Here is a 23999-nt window from a genome sequence, read left to right on the forward strand (position 1 = left end):
GGCCTGTACACCTCCCATGGCAAAAACAAAGAAGTGAAGATAAAGCACTGCAAAGTAGAATAAAATGAGTCCCTTGTGTAAATAATGTCCAGATCTGCAGACGCTTTTCAATTTTCCGCCCTTGGCGCCTTCAAAGAAAAATCTGGTTCCCTGCGCCCGGCTTGATGGATTTGACCAAGAACAAGCTGCGAGTAATGTGTACCGGCAATCCGGTACTTTTGTAGAAAATTTTAAAAACTGTCATGCCAGATTCAGTTTTTACATAATAGAGGATTTTTGCTCACTTTAAAAAAAGATCCCCATCATTAATTGGTGGGTGGAAGGGGTCGGTTTCCCTTTTGAGAATTGTCCCTTGCGGTCGGGAAGGTGCTTTCTATGCGGCTGCTTAAAAGTCCTGTAAATAAGTGATTTTTAAATGCTGAAAACAAGAGCTTTGACCACTTTGAAAGAGCCAATTTTTTGACCTAAATTTATGCTCGCACATTCCCTTGTAATCCACCATGCACCCGATGATTGCAAGCAAGCTCAAGATTCAACGATATCAGGCTGTTGGTCCCTGTTCCCATAACATGCAGTATATTTCTGACACGGTGAATCAGAGCATGGAGGGAGATCCATGGGTGAGTGTATTGAGCCAAAGGCTGTCGCGAAAGTTGATTAGAAACATGCAAATGTCTTTCCGGGCGTTATTGTTTGAACGCCACCTTTCATACCTAATTAGGCAGCATCGTCGAGCGACGATCTCTCCATCATGCGTTGTTCAGTGCAGCCTGTTGTACGTGTACATGCTGTTCAAGCGTTTACAGTCTGTCGGTGTTAAGAAGTTAATGGGAGTTTACGGACACACCGACCAGTCATGTGTCATTTTTATCAAACAAACACTCCGTTATTGAATATGTGCTAGGTCCGGAGAAACTCGATTTATATCTTGCCCATAAATAATTGCAGAAGTGGGATTTTAATACAAATGTGATAAACCAATTTTCATGGCTGTTTCATATCCGTAATTTGGGGTAATCTAGAAAAATGGTAGAGGCATCAACAATCTCGTGACTGTTACGATTTTTCCATTGAAGTTAGCGTGGAAAAAAAGCAACCAAAGGTGTCTGGAATTATAATGAAGGATTTCATGAAAACCGTGCACACGTTTTCTATCCAAAATTCCACGAGGATCTATGACGTCATATCCGGAAGACTTACATCCAGGCTGAACCCTCATTGACTTTCATTTGGCTGATGATTCTGCAAGACTCGTTGTGAATGTAAGGTGGTTGGGGCAATAGCGGATCGTAATTGAGACTGGGCATAATTAGGCCCAGAGAACGAGTCGAGGCCGTGATACAGGCAACCTCCTTGCGTCACCTCGAGAGCGCGGGGCAACATCGAGCCTCGGGTTTCTCGAGTTGTATCACTACGCCAAGTCACAATAACTGTTCCCATCAGGTTATGCGTGCATGAGACGGAAGTTCTTCTCTAAATCATAGAGGAAGGACATCCATAGTCATGGTATGAAGTGAAAAAGTACATTGATATCCTGGGCCATTGTAAGACTATGAAGTAATCTATCGGTTAATGAATACATCGTGCAATAGCGTGAGCATAATTGTATAAACATTTACAGACAGAACGGGATATCCGAGCTCAGAATTGGCTCGAGACAGTAATCTAATCCGTGTAACCCGGATGGCTGGAACCGAAAGGCCAGATTGAAGTTGCCTTTACTGAGCCGACGTTTCAAAGTTTGGAACAGCTTGCTGTATTGACGTCAAATACATGTGTAATAGGTTGTCAAGCCAACGGCATGGACTTAGCAGTAATGAAAGTTTTATCGTGATATTGGCTTTAAGGCAGTGTTTTCGCAAAATTAATTTGCATTGCTGAGATAATGACCCAACCGATGCACGGACAGAGAAGTGCAAATTTACATCAATTCTTTTTGACGAAGCATCAGTGATGCGGCCTGTCTGTGGGCGGCAACACGTACAAACGGTCGGGCTGAATCAGAATGCAACAGACTGGTCCACGACGCAGCTGCGCTACACGTGTCTAGATTATCAGCGATGGACAGATCACTGTCAGAGAGCGTTGCTCGTCATCCTGCGAGTGCTCAAATGCAACTCGTTAGGTTGGAGACTCGATGATCTTTGAGGTAGACATTCACAACTGAACTCCTTCAGGAATCAAGAGATTTGTTGAAATTGCCTGAGGAGATTTGACAGCCTGCGGGAAGTATGTTCACATAATTACTGCAATCGGTTTTGATATTTAGTAACTGGAAGCCTGCATTTCTCAGCCAATCATGAACAATTCGGTTGTTTTAGCGCCCCTGGTGTCGAACTGCAGCTATATGTCTTGCCACGATTTTGGCGATTGTGATGTTGTCTTAAGCTTCAGCGAGGAGGACGCGATAGGATATTTGTACAGCGACTTGGACAAGCTGTATTTCACCATCATTTTGCCAATTTTATTTGCATTTGGAGTCCTGAGTAACCTTGCATTTCTTCTTGTGATATACAATGTGAAACGTATGAGGACCTCCACCAATTATTGTCTGGGCAATCTAGCTGTGGCTGATGTGTTGTTCCTGATGGGCTCGGTGGGTAGTAAACTTCTCAAATATGCCAACAGTCCTATAGCCATCGACGACAGCTCGCTGGGCCTGGCTGGCTGCATCGCGGTGTACCTCATCAGCGATACGGCGTACCTCTTCTCCCTGGCGGCTATCACCCTCGTGTCGTTCGAGAAGTTCTACGCTGTGTGCTCGGCGTACCGAGCCCTGGGCGATTCCCGCCGACGGGTGTTCGTCCGTCTTCTGGTGGCTTCCTGGATAGTCGCGTTCTGTGTCGCTGTGTCTTTCATCCCTTGCATCGTGGATTACGTAGTCGTCTGCTCTTTTTGGCCTCCTGATGATCCGTTCAACAGCTGGCCGAGTGAATTCGCCTACTGTGGGCCAGTGGGAGACTGGGCCATCTTATACGGTGCTGGGGCCCAGGCTATACCCTTCCTTCTTATCTTTCCTATCAATGTGTATCTTTACCTGCGCATCATCGTCAGCATCACCCGTGCTATCAAGGACACCAGCATAGCGGGCAGAAAGAAGAAGAACATTCGCCAGAGAAACCAGATAGCCATCATGCTGATTGTTAACGGTGCTGTATTCTTTATCTGCTTAGCCCCCTTCGAAATGATAAGTCTGTTTTACATGATAGCTTTTGCACACAACGGGGAGTTCATCCTTCCCGAGGATACACGACAAAGTCTCACATCATCGGCGAAGGTGTTGGCGTACCTCAACGCTGCCGTCAACCCGTTCGTGTACACCTGTATGAGTGCGCAGTACCGAGATGCATTCTGTCAGACCTTCGGGATTGGACGCTGCAGCAGGTCTGCGAACGGTGGTGAAACCGAAAGGCAACCGGTCTTCAAACGCGCGCGTCAGATGTCCTCAAACCTCACTGCTTCGACTTCAGCGGGGAGCAGCATGAAGATCTACCACACCGTGCGTCCAACAGGCTCGCACAGAGTGTATTAATTTTACAATGATATTTGGCATGCCCTCACACAAAAATCACTCTCTCCTATTCAAACTAAGAACAAGACGATAAGGGTGAAATTCATTAAGTGTGAGATATCAAGTCATCTCTTTTTTAGATTCTTTCATTTTCACATTGAAGTCTGTCACTCAAAATCTTATTGTCTTCTGCAGTTTTATTAGGAGACAGAGTGATATTTTCCTCCCTGGAAATTACACAATTATTAAATTGCCGAGGCCCGAACTGACTGATCTTAACGGTTAGACAAGTGTCTTAGGCCACCGAATTGCAAGCACGTTCCTAGTTACATTCACTATGATTGCTGTGATGAACGTAACTATGAATACCTGACGAGAACAGCTGGTGATTATCCAGTTGAAGTCATGATCACATTGCCCTGTTCAAATGTCACCGACTTCGGTCCTCAGCTTTCTGTTAACTTAGTCTCAAAACTGAGAAGATCTGTAGATCGTATAATTATCCGTTCTCTTATTAGAAACTCGGTTTTTGCCTCGCCAGAAGTTTTAACACATTAATATTCAGTGTTCAGTGTAAATTAATACTCAGTACATGTATGACGTCCGTCACGTGCCGACACACTTCTTCACCCCGAGTGTATACGTGCGCCCATGTTGAAGTCGTCGGACAGAAGAAAAAATGAAGAACTTGAAATGACTATCACGTGCCGACAAGAGTACCGAAGTGTGACGTCACTTTGAACCAGAAAGTGCAGTGTAAACGAATGGAGTACGCGCGCGTGTTGGTTCACGCGCTGGTTCTCGCGCTATTGCCTTTTACACACTAATTGTGCGCGTGACGTATTCACTTCGGTACTCTATACAACGCATTAGTTTCCAACACTTAACTGACGAGTTTCTGTAGAAATTACTACAAGGCAGTCACAGTTAGAAAGTAGGACTATGATTCATTGGAAGTTATGTTTAGATGGGCGGATAGTACTATCTGTTGTATGATTTACATTTTGTAAAAATAGTTGATAACTACGACTTTCAAAAAAATCTTTCAAAAACAACAAAACAGGGGCAAAATGTTACAAGCCTTTTAATAAAATGAACTAAAGTGTGTTGAATCGTTTATTAATGGCTAGTAACAGGGTTTGCTTTATTGTGCTGAAAATCATGGAATCAGAGACGGGCCAAAGAGAATCCTCTGAAATGTAATGCTTTATTTACTCATTCTGAAAGCGTGGTAGTGTCACTCTATAAATGGAACTTGCCAATACGTCTAAAAATGACTTCATTCTCAGCGTCTAGCTACGCCCCTGAAAATCTCCCGTATACCCATTTTCCAGAATCCACTCAAAGGTCAAGTTACAGAGCACAAAGAAGTGTGACTCCTTTCAAGGATCTAACGACCCTTACAGGCGTCTCGTCAATACGATTTCGTAATTTAGTCTGCTAACAACGACTCCATCCAATCAGACGTCATACCTGGGGTGGCACGACAATCATAATACGCGCATTCTTCAGCTTGACACGATTTGCATTTGGCAAATCGAGACATCCTATTGGTCAAATAGGCATGTAACGCGCGCGTACCACCTGTCCGCGAGCGTCACACTAGATGCCGCCGAAGTAATGGCTTTCCATTCTGGCTGGCGAATTACTATAATAGTGACTCCTAAAAAAATTTCATAAAAGAGTCAGACGGGATAAAACCCAGACATGCTGGTACTTCTCTGGTTTATTTCGAAATACAAGCAAACAAACAAACAAACAACAAGCAAAATATTACCCAAGTGTTGGGTGCAAGCTGAATGCTGCTCTATTTGCTGATAAGAATGGTCACTTCTGAAAAAAAAGACATGTCGAGAGGGCCGGTTCGTCATGAAAGATTGCTGTTGACGGCATAAATGACGTAAGTTTATATTAAAGATGGATTGTCCCCGGAGAAACACTTTAAATATCTGAAGAAACTGACGAAGACATGCACTTCGGTATTAACGAGCAAAATGAACTCAAAGGTAAGCGCGTGTCCATGTGATGCGCTGGTCGTCTCGCGTGTCAGGCAAACTTGATGATTCACTCGTCCTTACCGCCTTTAGTTAGCGAAAATTGATAGTGGCTTTTCCTTCGGCGTTTTCCTGAAATTAAAAGGCAAGGATGCCACCAGTTTTGTGCACAAGTCTAGGGGAAACTAAATTGCACGAATTGCCGCATTGCAACTTTGATTAGCAAACGATCACTCATACGTGGGTAACAATATCGGGCACAGTGCTTAAGTCTTGATTTTGGATCTCTGCTTCAAACTTCAAACTTCAGATAATCAAATCTGTCGTTTTAAAAGGAAAGGTAGTTCACAAAACAGTGATTAATAAGAGGTATAAAAGGTGGCCTCTTACTGTAACCACAGCGGACAAGAGTCGAAATCACTCACCACTAATAGGTCATGAAGGCCAACAAGGACATGAATGGTTATATAATATGAGATATTGGCCGAACGAAAGGCCAGAGACAGAAGCATTTTTCTAGTGTTGTTCATTAATCACTGATGACAGCAAGTTATTCATTCAGAAGTAGTACACGTGTATTACTTCCATCATTAGGATGTTCCTTGGTTCTCATATCTTTCTGGTAGCAGAGGAGGGATGGTAAGGAGCCCCTAAAAGAACTTATCATGAAAAGAAATTCAGAACACAAAAATAATTTGAGTTCTTCATTTCATGCGCTCGAACTCCTCTCGTGTGCCCCAAATATATCATTTCGTGCGCTCAAAATAATTTTGTTCACTCGAAATTATTTCTCAAAATATAGCTGTAGAAACCAGTGCGCTTGAAATCAGCTAGTTAAGTTTTGCGGGAAATAACTGCAAGTGCCGGATTGGCATATGTCACAACTGACATTATAAATGCCCGCATTCTCTTTTAAAAAATCGGAGAGTGCCCTTTTACCTTGTATTTCTTTTCTTTTTCCTGTTTATATTGCAGACAGGGTTAGCGAAATAAAAACATGTGTCTTTTTCTACTGTCATGAGTCCAAAATACCGGTCATTCAGAAATAAGAATCGTATAGAATCACGAAGCGGTTCTCTTAAGGGAAGCGTTCCTCTGTGACACCGGCGTAAAATTCCAGGGGAAGAGGAACATATCCCCCAGTCGGGGGGTGGACCATAGGACCATCCGCCAGTTCCTGTGCCAAGCAAACACATCACCCTCATTCAATTAATTAAGAGACAGAAGTATTAAAAAAAAGTAACTCAAAATGATGATATACATCAGCGTGAGATTTAGGGTTTGTGGTAGAAAAGATAAATGGAGGGAATACGAGATAAGACTACCGTGGTATTATTAAGACATTCTTCGCAATATGGATGGCTTTTCAACATTCTGAAGTTTAGCCATTTCAGTTTATATCGATTCTAGGAGCCAATCATACCTTCATATTTTATAGGTTTCATTGAAAAAAGACTAGAAACTACGGACATATAGATTGGTAGGTATATGTTTTATTTATAAAACAACAAATATTCATTTTTTTAAATTATTATTTATTCTTTTTCGGTTGGCTGAGGGATATGAATGACGGTGTCACGTGGTTTAAATCCCCCACCCCAGCCCTACAGGTCATCCCTCATGCCACAGATGCTTGCCCACAGATTTACGTCAATGCATCTTGATGTATCCAACAGCCATCTGTTTCTCTTCAGACGCGATTGAATTCAGGGCTTGGGGGATCGAGCCGGACTCCTTTCAATTAAAAATGGCTATAAATCAGGGAGGGAAATATCAAAAGATGGTATCTTATGTCAAGCGCACGGGCACAAACAAACAATTACGCGGACGTTCTTGGTGTAGGCCTAATCGTCGCATGAAACCTGTTTGAAAGAATTTTTTACTGATGGATGACCAAGCGAATAATTAATCCCTGACTTTTTTGAAACGACAGCATGCGGATATTCATATTCATTGGAATCGAACAGTTTGTGACATTCTACGTGAAATTCTGATGCATTATTCCAATAGTTCGTTTGTGCCGGACCTACACGACGTGTAATCATCTTTGTGTTTGCACAGGTGGAGTCAAATATCCAGACGGGGCATCGGAAGGGAAGGATTCATCTGAGGGACTGTCTTTCTCTTTCCTATAGAAATATCGCACACGCGGCATATACAGGCCGTGAATCTGTGGTTACTATTTTTGGCGGATTAGAGGGAGATCTATTTCTCAAGTCCCAGACCTGAATCGAACCATAAACGGAGAAAGCTCCTAATGCGAAATTCTTGACGAGGCAATTTTAAACCATTCCCTGCATGCATCTGTAAAGTTTGCTATAGGTGAAGTAATGCATTACTCAGCTACTCTTTTAATACAATACTGCATAATTACGAAAGTAAAGTCAAAAGTGACAGCATTTTCAGGAGGTATACCAATTCTCTGTGGGTGAGGATTCAATAACGAATGAAGAAAACTGGCGTCCTTTTTCTTTTCAAATCCATTTTCTCTCCCCTCCCAGATCCGGACCCGGACCCAAGACCTGAATACGCCACTGCATCGATGTCGTCCATCAATACCCCCATTTCCTTTGGACCCAAGACCTGAATACGCCACTGCATCAATGTCGTCCATCAATACCCCCATTTCCTTTCTGCACCCTCCTTAATTGATGAAAAAACAAGATGTAATGCGTTCAATTTTGAAATGTTTACCTGAACTGTCATAAGCCAGTGAAGGATAATGTTCTAGTTGCTGGTTGTTGAAAGATGTGGCACTCTTTTGGTGGATATTTTAAAGTAATAATGTTTCTCTCTTACGTTGCATGTGGCATTCAACTAACATATAAAAACTGCAGTTGCACATTTCATTTGCAGGAACGAGATCTATGTCCAACTTTATACCAGTGTCAACAGACCCTTACCAGCTGGTACTCGGTAATGGTTTCTTTAACATGGCAATTAAGGAAGCATTGATAAAACGTGAAGTGTCATGTGCGATAAAGTATTTAGGCGTATCAATATTTTTCCTTAATCGATTTACGAGTAAACTTAAACTTCCAAGTTGTAAACGAGGATGAGAAAATGAGCAATTTGAAGTGTCGACTTCTGATTACTGCATGTTTCCGTTCCAAGTGAGTCGCATGCAATGCATGAGTTTCACCAGTATGGTATATATGTATACCAATGTCATTTTCGCATTATAAGATAAAACATAAAGCCTGAGTTGCTGCCATTTTTTAACAAAGTGGCTTTATCGGCTAACTATGGGTAACGGCTTTCTTCTGATATTCAATCAATTTTGATCTGAGATGCGCCATCAGGCCAAATCAACCTGCTCATAGGAGGTTGTCGTCATAGGTCTTTGCACACGAGGGACAGCGCGGCACCGACGATGCCCAAAGAGGAAAATGATTCCCTGAAAGAAATTAGTTCTGAATCTGATACACCATAACAGTAATATTTTCTGAAGAAAAAAGGTTTCAGGCGTAACAAGCTGTCCCACACGAAGGCTAAACGAGGATATATCTAAAATACAGGGTACTACAGCGTTCAAAATACATTCAGATAAGATGCTTTAATAAATGAAGTCTACTTAAATTTTTTTCCAGAGGATGGGGCTTCGAAAATGGACGGATTTTTTTATTTCCATGGAGAATTAAACAGAAAAGAAAATGTTCGATTTTTACATATGCTTGAATGAACCCCAAGCCCCTGCGCTAGACTCACTGTCTTCACCAAAATGGTGTTGGTGAGATATCGGGAGGTGTTTTTTTTTTTTTTTTTTGTTAGCAAATCTCCACTTCTTTGTTTGAAATCCTTAAGATCACGCAGTCATTCAGAGCACCAAGACGAACCAGCATCATTTCTACATTAACCCCAAAAATCGCTAAGTTGCTTACTTTCAATATATTTCAAGCGTTGGCGGCGTCGTGATTAAACAAAAGGGAAAAATGTCCAATTTGACAAAAAGAAGCTTCTACGGGACAGACCACGATCAATGAAGTTGGTGCAAAATAATGATTATTTAATGGGGACTCTATGGCCAGGGCCTATTCCATTATCTATAATGGGTTTTCATTGTAATGCATGGTTTCCTTCTAGAAAATGTTTTATGGAGCGAGGACGCTATTTCTTTAAAGCGCTCGGTCGTTATGAATATAAATTATGAGGCAAGGTGGAAACCTGAAGTTTAGTCTGCAGTCTGGAAAAACATATGTGCCTGTACCTTCCTTTTAATTTATGGTTCTCATTTCCGACCAACCCCCCCCTTTTTTTAAGTGGGGGGGGCTACTCATAAAAGAAACAAAAACCGTTTTTATTCCACCGCCCAGTCCGAAACATGACAGAGAAAAGTTTTTAAAATTGCCCTGTTTTCGATTTTGTGGAAGAAAACACGGATTTTGTGTCCATAGAAATTATCCCGCAAAACTTACATGGACTGGTAGAATAATGGAGGATTTAAACAAGACACAAGCAGATTGTTGATGTTGGAAGCCACCATCAAATCGACTGAGATTCTCCTTCAGAGAAGTAGTCCCCAAGTGCCCCTTTTAATTAAACTGGACCCCATAAAACTGCCGAAATCCGACGGAAGGCCCCTTTATGCGCTGTCCCAAATCCATTTGTCAGACCGGGTCGAATGCTAATTTTTGTCTAACCCCATTCTCACTACAAACAGTGGCAGGAATGATGTACCGTAAATATTCAACCTGGGTTCGACACTCCCCCTCCGGGAAGCTCGGTTCAAGATGATTTTCCAAAGGACTGGGAAGTCTTCCCACGGACGTATATTAAAAAGACCTGGACTTGCAACGCCTTTGTATGAAATAGAAGCCAACCAGCGGCCATTTTACCGAACCGAATACAAATGCACGGGTTGGCTGGCTTCTATTGACGCCAGGGAGAACAGAGGCGGGCATTGCCGGGTAAGCTTTGTATTCGGCTCGGTAAAATGGCCGCGAGTGGATTCAATGATCTCTATAAGCTGATTAAGGGCATTGCAAGTCCAGATTTGTTATATACGTCCGTGGGTCTTCCCCCTTGTGTCAGATCCGGCTGAGGGCGTGTTTACAGACACACAGTAAACGTGGTGTCTGTTGGAAGTAACTTCAGAGGAAGGGTTCTCAGGTGAGGAGCATTTTTAACGCTTGGTGTGTTTCTGCCCCCCCCCCCACGTGCCCCACAAGTAATAATATTGTTTGGATAATTGCACTCAGTAAGTTCTACTCCAACAGTCCAGGAAGATCCGATGCGACTTGGGGTAAATTTGCCTAAATACCGAAAGTTGCTAAGGAGAGAAAATATTTGCTCAGCAAAAAATACATCATCAGCCAGAACACCAAACTTAAGGCTTCGGTCACTGATCTATTTCTGTGGTCCGATTAATGTTTAATAAAGCAGCTGCATGGAGCACGGTGTAGGATGCTGCTTGAAAGCGCATGATTGATGGCGTCGAGAAGTAGGCCTATTCTCAAAATTCTTAAAACGGTATGTGTCTACTTTAGGAGGGGATGGGTCTATAAGGATTAACACCTTATACATAACATCCTCTGGCGGCTTTCACGTCTGGAACATGCTTCATTAAAACATAGCATTTGCCCCTCCCTGGGCCGGAAGCTTCAAACACCTCAAGCCTTGTACTTGTGGGTATATTCGCCTCTTTGCATCTGTAGTCATTAATTCTTAAATGCAGCACGAATAGGTTCGCCGCCTAGTAGTGACTCATGCCCGCAAGAGAACTGAAGATGCGGCATCTTTCACGATACCCCTGGGACCAGGGGTAATTATTTTCCTTCTGTTGCCTAATACCACCAGACAAACTCCATTTTAATGAAAGTGAAGCCCGTAAAAATCAAGCTATCGGAAAACCGTGAGATGGAAGGGACAAAAACGAGGATCATAATGGGCCCTCAAGCAAAATCATTTTGGTATGCATGAAGCCGACACCAAAGTTGTTTGTGACCTGCGTTCGCAGAATAGATGATGTGTCCACAATCGTTTGGTGGCTTTAAAAGATGCCATGTCATCATTCATTAGCAGATTCGACGAGGGCCAACAGAGACCAATCCGATCCCACCCCCTTGAATTGTTTAATTTTTGAAAAGTTGTAAGAATGGGACGATTTTTGGTGAGACAGCTTCAGATTCTTTCCTCCCTGGGCCCCAGATTTAGCCCAAACCCCAGAAAGGCTATTAAAGGTTGTATAGAAAAATTCCATTGCTTCCAACCACCACCCCCCAAAAAGTTTTGTCCATACAAAATGTATGTTCTGGATCCACCATTTTTTCATTCACTTGAAACCATTTTGCTCCTTTTTTTTCGTGATTTATGGAACCTCTTAGGTATTTTTGTAGGCCCAAGGCACAATGCCTATTTTGCCCAATAGATAATCTGGCTCTGATTTGAAACGCGCCTTTTGGGGAAAAGAGTGACGACTGAGTGTGAGGAACCTCTGAACTACCGTAAAGCGAAAGTAAGGCTAAGCGAACTATGATAGACAGATGACGTGCCATCAGGGGTAAAAAATACTACGGACGCTCCTGAGGGATGTGTCAGGAAACTGTGCCAGATGTCACCCTACTAGGAGCCAGCGGACAAGAGGGCGTCTAATGAATGATTCAAGAGAGCACCGTGACAGTGGGTTTCCGTAATAATTGGCCATTGATACGCCGGAAATGTGTCGGCACAAACAGGTCGAGTCCGGTCAAGGGGAGAGGCCATCAATAATGGACATGTTTGCAACGAGATTCTCGACATAACCCCCCCCCCATTTTAATACCGTGCAAGACTATAATTATGATATATATGCAACTGCAGTTATCTAGTCTGACGGCATGCGGCGTAAAATAATCGGGAAAGTCTCACAATAGAACCACCGTCGGCAGTCGCTATCATTATCATCATTCACTGTAACGTTCGTGAAGCACTCCGGCAAATCTGCATAATTCATGTGCATGTATAGCAGATGTTTACAAGTGCAGATCCAGAAACAACTTTTCGGGGGGGGACTTGTTTTTCCGGGGAGAGGATTTAGAAATGTTTAAAGTTACCTTCTATGGCCTTTCTGGGGGACGAGACGGTCATTGTGGGTTTATACACATTTTTGGAAGAAAGTAAAATAGACAAATCATAAAAACACCTTTCTCTCATTAAAAAGGGGGCTTCTTTTTAGGAGGGGGTGTTGGATATTTATTGAGTGTAGATTGGCCTTACAAGGGCAAAAGTGGTCAATGAGGAGACCAAATCTCTATGAAGCTCTCTTTTTCTGCCTGAAATTGCAACATCGAGCTGTATGCTCCCCAGGGAATTCAGATGGCTGTAAGGATGTTACTGGGCCCTGACAGCAGGGGTAACATAGCACCTTGAGTGGCAGTAATATTGGATGGGTGTGCCTCATAAATACCAATAATCATGGGAACCTAACTAGGGACATCCCGATCCACAAAGCAGATCATACCATGACTCTTGCCTGGCTGATTGAAATATGGTTACGAGGGGAGCACTAATGTAGGCTAGTGCTGCTCGAAATTTGTGGCAGGACAATTTTGACATGCTTACCGTGCGCTCAAGAGACGAGAACAGTGCTTGCTGAATTGCTTATGAGTTGATGGTTAAACAGCTCAGATATAGAAATGAAGTTTCTTTGTTTTTCAGATCGGGTTTGGGACTGGTGTGTTATAAAACACATCTAGACCAGTAATGAGGTACCTTGTGCACGTCCATACCACTAGTGAGTGACCAGAATGGGTCTTCGGCCTTGGGAAAAAGGAACCTCTTCTGGTCATTCACAGTCTCTAGGGGTGCTTGGACATACACGAGTGACCTCATTGCCTGTCCATATACACATGTTGTATATTAAGTACATATTGCACTCTTCATTGATCTCATATACTTTTACAAGACTGATGGGAAATGTTCATTTAGAGGAAGTCAAGTTTCTCTCTTTCCAGTGTAAAAGTTCAACATTTGACATCAGGTGACATCAAACACCTGAAATATTTATTTTCATCCAAACCAAATACTGCAGTTTACAAATACCTCTAAGAAGACCAGATGAGATTACACAGGTGAATATTAAATGAGGTTGAACTCTGGCTAGCTACAAGAAACATCTTAAATAAACCCTAGATATTTATATTTCATAAATACATGTATATGTACATGTATGTGCTCAACATGATACCAAAGATGCTATACACTGAAACCACAGTCTACAGGAAGTCCACCGTCTTTAATGTTAAAAAGCTTGTTCATAATAACCAAACTTGAAATATTGATGCAAATTGATTTCAACAGATTCGACAGAATGCTAAACAGGAACATGAGTACCTCATATCTGACCCCAGATATCACAAACCGGTTCCAAATTATGGGAATGGGTGCCTGTTACTAACTCTCTTCACAGAAAAGAAAAGGATTTAAATGTTGGGGGTGAATTCATACAATAAACTAGGCAAAATGAAATTCTTAAATTGATTTCATGTTTATGTGGAAAGATTCTTGAGTATTTTGGGAAAGGGAGATTTAACAATTCGAATGGAAGGTATCTTTTGTACCACATACTTTTTCTTTGAATTTTCTTTGAACTAGGAATTCAAGGAAAAAACCAACACGGACATTCCCCGCAGTGCAAGATTTTGTACAGTGTTTTTCCAGTTGTAATAGTACAAATGAGAAGTAAATACCAAGTAAATCAGTTGATCTGAGGACAAGCTGTGTGCTTGTTAATAGCTACCCAGGTACTTGTGTTTTATTTCAATTACATACCAAGTTCCCTAGTCATTTGTGAATGAAGATCACTAAAACATGAAACCAAATCATTAAACCCGTGTTGAAATGCCAATTTGTATACATTTCATATTTGAATAGCTTTTTATTCACACATTCGTTGGATTTTGATGATTAATACTTGAAAGAGCCATCCTGTGTTTCCTTGCTTCTCAGTTAACTTGGCCCAGGCTGACCGGAGTTCCTTCTCTTCTCTAAAAGGTTCTTCAAAAAGAATTCCCCTGCAAAACCATAATTAGGAGGAAATATTCACAGCAGGTGCTCTTCTACATGAAATCTAGTGAGCCTTTTCTCCACTCTCCAATTAACCTTCAACTCAATGGAAGGTCAAAATCGTTAAGTTTTACCTTACTCAAATGTAGTGAGAAAGATACTGGTATATACAAGTATACAAGTACGCAATTAAGAGTAAATAGCTGAAATAAACACCAGAAAGAGTCCACATAATATATTTTAAATGGGTTTTCTAGTTTGCTTGGGACATGCAACAATCCACTGATAGCTATGCAAGGCTGAACTGGTTTTTTTGGGGGGGCGGGGGGCATTTTAGGGGAGTACTGGGAAGCTCTTATGAAAACTTTTACGGTGTTTCTGTTGGGTGAGGCTACATTTTAGGGCTTTTATATGCTTTAGAAAGTCAGGGAAACTTAAGAAGCCCCTGAAATCAACTTTCACCTATTATTATATATTGAAAGAATACCCAGATCTACCAATGTGACTGCAAGGAAAATTCACGGAACACCTTCGAACAGAATGACACAAACTACTCTGTGTGATTCCATCAGACCTGTTCAATGAGCCAGTGCAGTGTTTCAAAAAATTCAAGGTCACTCAAGAACTAAACATCTGACGTCACATCACTTCAAACTTGTCCAGTGTCAGTGAGTCAGCTGTACACTTGTTTTAGCGTACAAACTGCAAACTGCATGTGAGTATACAGGTGCTCCCAACTGTCCTTTATATTCAACTGGCTCACTGAGTTGAAACAGAGGCCACTGCCAGATGCCCTCAAAAGAACATCTTAACCCTAACCCTCCTCAATCCTCCAAAATCCTTCGGGCCGTTTTGGAGGATTTTGGAGGATTGAGGGTGAATGGCAAAAGAGCATGGCTGATTATGAAGGATGCCATGTGTGAAGGTCGTGGATTAGACCTTGTATTGTTTTTGCTTAGTCAAGCACAAATTCAGCCCGATATTTCCTTTGAATCAACCGCACTGCTCAAGACTGCCCTTTGCACTGCCTCAACATAATTGGATTTTGAAGGATTGAGGCAGCAGGCAGACCTCCAAAAATTATTTTCAAGAAATTTTGGAGGATTTAGGCTGAATGAAATTTATTCATGTTGAAAATCGGAGGATTTTGGAGGACTTTGGAGGATTGAGGATGGTTCCTGGTAAAAAGGCCTAGGGGGTTAGGGTATGTCCACAAATAAAATAGTGACCTCACTGAACTATTCCCACTTTGGAATTCATGGAAAGTTCATTTACACGTATACATATTTACATGTACACGTATATTAGCTAGTTTGTTACTGAAATGTAAACAGCTTGAAAAATTAATTGGAAAAGTGAAGGTTAAAGACCTGACAATAATTACCCCCAAATTAACCATGAAATCCTAAGGGCCCAGTTTATCACAGAAATCCATCGATAAGAACTGACCCAACAGTGAAGAAGCAAGCAAGCAATTAATCTGTTCAGATGACCAAAGAAAGCATCAGTAGTAGCCGTGCCTAAACAGTCCAGCTGATTACCTCCATAGATAACACACTAACCTTTGTGAATTGTCCCTAAATTTGACTTAAGGAATCACATTTGTCACCCTTGACCCCCAAACATTTAAGGACCAAAATGTTTGGATCTGCATTAAACAGCTGTCAATGAAGCCAGCAGGTATAACTCGTGCTTGGCTGCCACATATACTTTAAGAAAGCAACATGATAACTGATGTGGTATTGTTTAGAGATGATTTGCTTGATACCATACATTTTACCCAATTACATGCTGTGTGCTCCTGGTCAAGAGAGGGCAGACGACAAACATTCCATTGGCTGCAACCCATTTCATTATTTACCAACTGAGGAAGAACAGCTGACCTTTTTTGGTAAATGAAGTTTTCAATTATTTTCTATTCTGCCCTCCATCATTGCCTACTTAAAACCTAAAAATAAAAAAGGCAGTCTTGTTACACTTTGGAATGTGAAATTACTAAACACGAGCAAAGAGTGGTATGTAAATGACAAATATGACCTTTAACCTTTTCACTGACCTGCTTTGTACGACGACCTCACCAGGGGCCCACTGGCCGTGTAGGCAAAGCCTAGTTTGTCGCCCACCTTCTCCCAGTAAGCAAACTTGGCTGGCGTGACGTACTCTGACACCTTGAGATGCCTGCGTGTGGGCTGCATGTACTGGCCTAGTGTGACGCATTCTACGCCCACCGCCCTAAGATCTGTGGGAGGCGGCAAGAATGAATGGTTTTTAACTATTTGACTGGGATTGGGTTGATGCAGGGTAGCATGAGCGGCTGGTACATAAAGCACTGATCTCTTGCTGCTATGGTCCAAGTACAATGTGTCTATGTGGTGTCACTGAGATTGACCATCACTGCAGCAGGAGAGCAACTGTACGCTAAAGGTCGTAAATTAGACAGGCCGGATTTCATGCATGAAATCTTTATCAAGAGGCACAATGGTCGCCTCCTGTGTCATACATGGTTGTTGTTATTGTGCTGATCCAGCAATGAGTGCTGGCTTCCTGTTTTGCTCATACTTTGATCAAAATGTTAAAGGAGGGCCTACTATCTTAACATCGTGTCAGGCACTGTGATCTTGGCCTTTGTCAATAGCACATGTACATCGGGTCATCTGGGTCAGTGAGAGTGCCCTGTAAATGGATACGTTTCGGTGGACATTTTTTATTAAATTGACAAAGAGGAGGAATTTTTATTTTGAATTCACTGCAGCACAATTTCTCTGTGTGTGAATGCTGCTAGCAATATTTTCCAGTCGTGCGTTAAGCAGCATTTTTAACCTGTTCTTTACTTCAAAAGGACGAAGACTCTGATGAAAGCAAGGTACCTTTCATTGTTTGGAAAACCTCCTCGTCTGTCTCCCCCATCCCCAGCATGATGGAGGATTTGGTGATGACATCTGGATGAACCTTCTTGGCGTGGGAAAGCACTGCCATGGATTGTTGGTAGTTGGCTCGAGGATCTCTGACAAAACTGACAAATAAAGGCGGCGAGAAAAATGTTATCACGATGAGATCTGTTGCTTTTGCTATTAACCACTTGTGGATGGTATTATTCTGCAACAAACGGCAAGATACGACGACCACTGTCCTTTATAAAGTTTCTACAAGGATCACAGTGCCTAGTGACTAATTTCAATTCAAGGACACTAGAAACTTATATAAAAAATCGCCCATATCCAGGTAATGATGTCCTTTGGCTTGGCCAAGTGTAACGAAGAGAAAAGCAATGCTCACTGCAGTGGCAGCAGAGCATTTCTGGAAAATGACTTGACAAACATCTCTGCGGCAGGGCTTTCTAACAAGTTGGGGGTGGTGCTTCCTCAGTGGCTGTTTATTAGTACAGTGTGCTGTGAGTTGGAGTGTGGGATGCAGTACACACTTACATTTGAAGTCTTTTCACTGTTTCAATGTTATGTGCAAAGACATCTAAGCCTGACAAGGCTACCCTTTCCACGGCCTCCAGATCACCCCTGAAATCTGGCGTTAGACACTCTACCAATACAGAGCTCCTGTATTTAGAAATATTCCACACAAAAAAAGAGATAATTATAAACTCTACACATTCGGTCCTCTATCTACCCACCAGAATTGTGACCAGATCTTTTATAAGTCGTCAAGAGTCATTCAGACTCAAACAATTTACATGTAATTTACTTCAATCAATCTTTTCAACCTCTGGGGTGCGCGTTGGACACCAATGTACCTCTTTTTGAGCTCCTCGACTGTCTGAGCAAAGTGGGTGGAGCCTCCATCTGGTAAGTCTGTAAACAGGAAAGGCAAATAAAGTAATTTGACCTGTAGCATTTAACTTTTATATTTGCCAGACAACATTTGGAAGACCACTGTACATAATAGACTGCATTTGTTGTGTGTGTTGGGGGTATATCAAAATCTTATCTGTGGAACACAGATTGTGAAATCTGCAGGTGATCCTGAATATTGTCCAGGGGGGATTAGGGTGAGGTTCTTGAACAAGAAAACTTGTCAGTAATTGTTTTGCCACACCATGGACTGAATGGATACCTGCAAGGGTACAGTTGGTCTCCATCTCTCAAATAGCAGCATTCAGGTGTACACTCTCAAGAGAGTTGAGATGGTTTTAAACATGTGCATGAGCAGTGATGTAGCAACACTGGTAGATATGTCTGCCTTCTAAACCCATTAACAGCCTTCATCAGCCAGTGTCCCAATGGTTTGCTGACAATCAGTCAACCTGGAGATATTTGTTTGCTGTAGATGTCTGTGGGCCAAACCCTTGGATGAACAAGCTATCCCTTACCGTCTCTGTCTACAGAGGTGAGTACCACATAGTCCAGTCCCCAATCTGCAATGGCCTTGGCCGTGTTGGCTGGTTCGTTGGGGTCTGGAGGGGGTGGCTTACGTGCTGTCTTCACTGAACAGAACCGACAGCCCCTTGTGCATGTATCTCCAAGAAGCTGTTCAGAAGTTAAACATGGAACAGTTTTGGGGGTTGTTTTTTATCTAAATTTATTAATATTTTATTGATCAAGACTGAAAAAGAGATATCTGGGCCTGGTCCTAACTTCTGTTTGGAATTCAATCTAGCCAATCCTCCGAACACTTCATTAAAAGCCAAAATTTCTTTCTTTTTTACACCACTGTTGTCCATATGCACTTTCGTGCAAATCATCAAATTGTAAGTGGCTGTTTTTAAGATATTTCTTATGTGGTGACATTTGTCACAATTTGCTGTGTTAACATTTTTGAATGCATTTTTATAATAAAACTAAAGTAAAATTTTCTTTTTGATTTAAACTGTTTTGACGGCTATTTTCATCAAGTTTCCAAAATGCTCTGTAAAACTTACTTTGAACCTGTTTCAGGCCACCCACTCGTCAGCGCAATTCATGCAATTTTTATGTCAGCCAACAGGCGCAGGGTGGTTGAGATGCTTTGTTTGTGATCTTACCATGATAGTTGCCGTCGCTGTCTGGTGTTCTCCTCCTCCCCAACACTCGCCAATGTTGGGACAGCGTGCCTCTTCACACACCTTGACAAAAACCAAATTAATAATCTGAAGAAGCAAGGTCTGTACTCCTGATCTCTTAAGACATTTACTTAGGCTCAGAAATGTCCTCAATGTACTTACCTCTCTAGTAGAAATGCATACATGTACGCATCCACAACCATTAACATTTTGAAGGGGTAAGTCATTTGTTAGGGAAGTTCAGATCGAGTTGTGTGGCAAAAAATCTGTCCTCCTAATGTCCAACAACTATGGAACAACAAGTCTACATGTACGGTATGTGTGTGCTCCCTGAGTGTGAGCGTGGCATAACTGCAATGGTGTACCAAAGTGTGATGTCATTTTGAACCAGGGAGTGTAGTGCAAATGAATGCAGAATGCGCATGTGTTGTTTCACATGGTGGTTCTGATGCTAATAACCTTTTACACAATTAGTTACAGGTATGTGCGTGACATTGCTACGTTGCCACTCTATAATGGCCAGTTGCTGGAATAGCCTGTGGGAATTACAGAATTTGACAGGAGAGTAGAAAGTTGACTCACAGTGCTGAGATTGAGTCCGCGGAGGCTCTCCTTGATTCGGTTGTAGTTCTTCCCCACAGGGATTTCTGTCTTCAGCCATGGTGGCAGCCTTAACCTGATTAACACATATAGCAATGAAGCCAATTCAAATATGAATGGGCTGCTAATCTGGTTATTTCTGCCTTTCTAGGGAATGTTTCACAGATTTTGCACAAAGTTACTTTCTTGACTTTTGACTTTTGGTTGATGCAGTTTTGTGACATCACCTCAGCCGTTTGCACCAAATATTTGCAACCGAGGAACACATTTCAACCTGTACAAATTTTGCTCTGAATATCTTGGGACATCAAATTTGCCATAAACCATTCCAACATTTGCAAGAAATGGGAACTGACTATACCCCCCTTGCGTTTTTAAGCTGGAAACCTTCCTGAATCCTCTAAAACCAAGCCAAATCAAGTGGCACACCCTATTTCAAGGAGTATCAAGCCCAATAAGAAAAAAAGGCGGCTAGGCTACCCTCCAAAACCCCATCCTACAAAATCCCTACAAATCTCCAATGATGAATTTTGTAAGATCTTGCAGGGTTAGATCTAATGACAATCAGTTGTGAGACCTTCAACAGGTATCATGCAAAGTCGTACTAAAAGTTATCAATACATCCAGAACATTCACATTTCACAGGTGTGGTACCAGGCCATTAATTTGGGCCCAAAGAGGGTTGTTATAGCAAAGCAAGAGGGGTTCAACACCTGGAAACTGCAGTTTCTGTTCAAGAAAATGGGCCTTTCTGTGGACCACACAATTTTGCTGACAGTGTGATAGCTTGATGATGGCCAAGAGCTAAGCAAGAGGTCATTTTTCACATGAAGAAAATTTCTGTTTTATAAACACTTTTACTTCAAACTGATCCATGTTCTATTATGTAGCTTTTCAAATTACAGTTACATGTATTTACCTTTTCTGTCAGTTTGTAGCGAGTTTGTTGCATGTCAACTTTTAGAATGACCCTCATTATTGCTTGAGTGATGCACTATTTCCTGAATTTTATTCATTAAATTTGACAGAACTCATCCTTTAGAAATACAAAAACTCTAACAATGACCAAGATGGGCATTTCCCTACCTCTTCATGCCTTTTTCCTTGACCAATTTGCCACTGTAGCCATCAGGACTTTCTGTCGTGTTTAAATCCTCAGCAATGAAGTCGGCCAAACTGGGCCCCTGTGCCAGTCTTTCCTTCTGTTCTTTGCTAAGCGAGGCATACTGACGGCTGGCAGTTTGAACCGAGCCACATCTCTGCCAATGAAAAGGACGGCATGAAATTGCACATTTCCCCAATGCTAAGAGAACTGTGACATCAAGTACATTTAGCTCCATAAATGGAACCCAGATCACTGGAATACATTTTCCTCCATGGCCCCACCATCAGTGGACAGTATAAAGAGTGGGAAATCTATAAAACTTTTCCTATTAAACTACATGTATAAAGGCATTTTTTCCCTGTTTAAAGAAAAAACAGACCGCTACATTCTTATCAGCGAGGGAACTCTCACTCCTGTGCCAGTACTTGGCTTGCCTCTCCTCAGAGAAATTTCAAGATGAAAATTTGGAAATTTCCGTTTTGCAATTTCTCCATAAGAAAGAGGTAAATGGTCACAAAGGTAATGATCAGTTCACATGGAAATAAAATGCCTTTATGTTACAAAATTTGTACAGACTTAGTAATCTCTGCTGGTAGCGGGGCAAAGGTTATGAAAGTATGAATGCAGTCCAGTGTCTGAGCCCCACTGATTAGGCTAGGTAGCAGAATAATCCAATGTTACACTCTTTCCATGCTTCGAAAGTGACAAACCATCTGGCAGAACAGTGTGTATTTATGTCACAACTACATGTGCACGTATGTTTCCACAGGTGCGAAGGCGCATCTACATGTACACCTACCCTTAGAACTAGGGAGGTCGTTGTTCTGCCTCACCAAGCTCAGGCATGAGGCAGACTCACAAATCCAATTGGTCTCAGGCACGTTAGGGAAGAGGTGTACATTTGTATATGTTGGGTGCGATCACTCAACCTGCACGATCACCCAATCGCTCTGCGTGACAGGTCAGTCCTGCATGACATCTCCAACTTAACTTCCCTTTTTGAAACAATCTTTCTCAACCATGAATCAGAAAGAAAGGTGATTGGATAACCGAGGAATTAGATTAAATGATCACAAAAGGATAGGACGATCCTGCATATTGACCAATCGTGCCCGACAAATATACCCACACGATGGACGGACTGAGCTTGCCTTCAAAATTTCAAATGAAGGGGATCCAACAGGGCACGCACTTTCACTGGTGAGTACGTCTCTCCCCTCCTTGATGGATTGTTATTTCAATCAGTGTAGGTATGCAGTAGCCCTAGACTAGGACCAGTCTGTCTACTCCTAGAACTGTGGGGTTTATCGTCCACCACACTCCCACCGACATGGAAACACAGCCAGACGACGATCCCCACAGTTCTAAGGGTATCTACTGCCACAAGGCACCACTCATGTTAGTGATGGGAGAAGTCACACTAAACGAGCAGTTCATTGTCTGCTACTCTCCCACGATTGTGGGAGCACAGTGGATGACGAACCGCACTGTTCTGGGGGTACAACATGTCTCGCATTAGTAGACTGGCCCTAGGCTTGACTGAGACTGAGGCATACAAGTGTACAGGGTGTATACTAACCGGTCATGTAAACACAGCCCTTCAGTATCAACAGAGGAATATACAAATGGGCCCTGTTCATGAGTATGATTTCGCACTAAATCCTAGGCTTTACATGTATTTAGTTTGCTCTTGTTTAACATTCTTTACAAATGCTATGCTATGGGGACCTATGCCTTTAGCGTTGTCTGGTTCCCAGACCAAACGGATCCTGACTGTGTTTATCAACAGTCCTATGATTGAGAATGCATTAATGTAGTAAACGAACGAATGGCCTTGTTGAGACACCAACATAGAAACCAAAATTTCATAGACAGAAACAGTGTGAAAATTGTCCATAGGCTTAAGGATGAATTACTGACCAGATGGGATGAGTGAATCTACATGTAAGTACCGGGAGTCAGAAAGGGGGTCACGTAAATCTATGTCATGTGCGTCATATACATATCCTACATATTGATTCTTTATTCTACTTTATTCATCATTCTACGTGTAAAAGGCCTACATGACCTCCTTGTCTGACTTAGCCTAAACGTTGCTGTGATTCCGTTGAAGAAAACTGGGGCTCATCTGACATGGCATGCATGGCACGGAGGAATAAAAATACACCCTCATGCTGATAGTCAGATACTGAGATAGTAGAAAACTTTCACCAAGTCCCCACTTTTTGGGGTGGGGGTGGAGTGAGGGTTGTGAGGCGAAGTCTACTACTAGCCTAGATCTACGGTGACTAGCCTAGTAGTGGCCCCAGCCCAGTCACTTGACTTGAGCTTACTGATTGATACATGTACATGATAGGCTAGGCCTCTTGTGCCAACCTGCCGGTCCTTATTCCCATAACGTTAAATTAAGCATAGGCCTAAGCATGATAAGCTTATAAGCCACTGACGACAACATTCGTCAATTTTCCATTTCAAAAAACTACACTTACTGTGACAGTATTGGACAATTGCGATCCTAATATTGATGAGATAACCCGGAGCTTGACACACTGACAACGAACAGCCATTGGTAAAATTTTTATGTGTTTCCCATCCTGATACTAAAGTAAAAAGTGCTGTCGATGATGTACCGTAGTGCGCCTACATGTAGCTCATCAATCGTGATCAAAGTGATCGCCCTCTACGTACGCGCATTATCTTTGATCGTGCCACTGGTACAAGCTATGTTCGAATTACTTGGCTGCGGCTTGAAATTACAAACGACTCATGGTAGTGCTAGGTCGTGCATAATTTCAAGCCTCAGCCAAGTACACGTAA

General features: G+C 42.1%; 2 protein-coding genes across 2 annotated transcripts; one reads left to right on the forward strand and one right to left on the reverse strand.

Annotated features, from left to right (window-relative positions):
• Positions 1–1182: 1182 nt before the first annotated feature.
• On the forward strand, positions 1183–4969 carry LOC110989362 (neuromedin-U receptor 2-like). The gene has a single exon (XM_022253689.2). It carries the CDS (start codon positions 2300–2302, stop codon positions 3530–3532), a length of 1233 nt encoding a protein of 410 aa, XP_022109381.2. The 5' UTR covers positions 1183–2299; the 3' UTR covers positions 3533–4969.
• Positions 4970–13440: 8471 nt separating this feature from the next.
• On the reverse strand, positions 13441–23865 carry LOC110989368 (lipoyl synthase, mitochondrial-like). Its single transcript, XM_022253702.2, has 10 exons — positions 23672–23865; positions 21164–21336; positions 20060–20153; positions 19460–19540; positions 18809–18965; positions 18233–18290; positions 17913–18038; positions 17355–17500; positions 16544–16726; positions 13441–14495 (listed from the first exon to the last, which is right to left on the reverse strand). The coding sequence occupies exons 1-10, from the start codon at positions 23747–23749 to the stop codon at positions 14431–14433; spliced, it is 1161 nt and encodes a 386-aa protein (XP_022109394.1). The 5' UTR covers positions 23750–23865; the 3' UTR covers positions 13441–14430.
• Positions 23866–23999: the final 134 nt, after the last annotated feature.

Source organism: Acanthaster planci, linkage group LG02 (assembly GCF_054643075.1).
Source record: "Acanthaster planci isolate LZ-2023a linkage group LG02, COTS_SCS, whole genome shotgun sequence".
Classification (NCBI taxonomy): domain Eukaryota; kingdom Metazoa; phylum Echinodermata; class Asteroidea; order Valvatida; family Acanthasteridae; genus Acanthaster; species Acanthaster planci.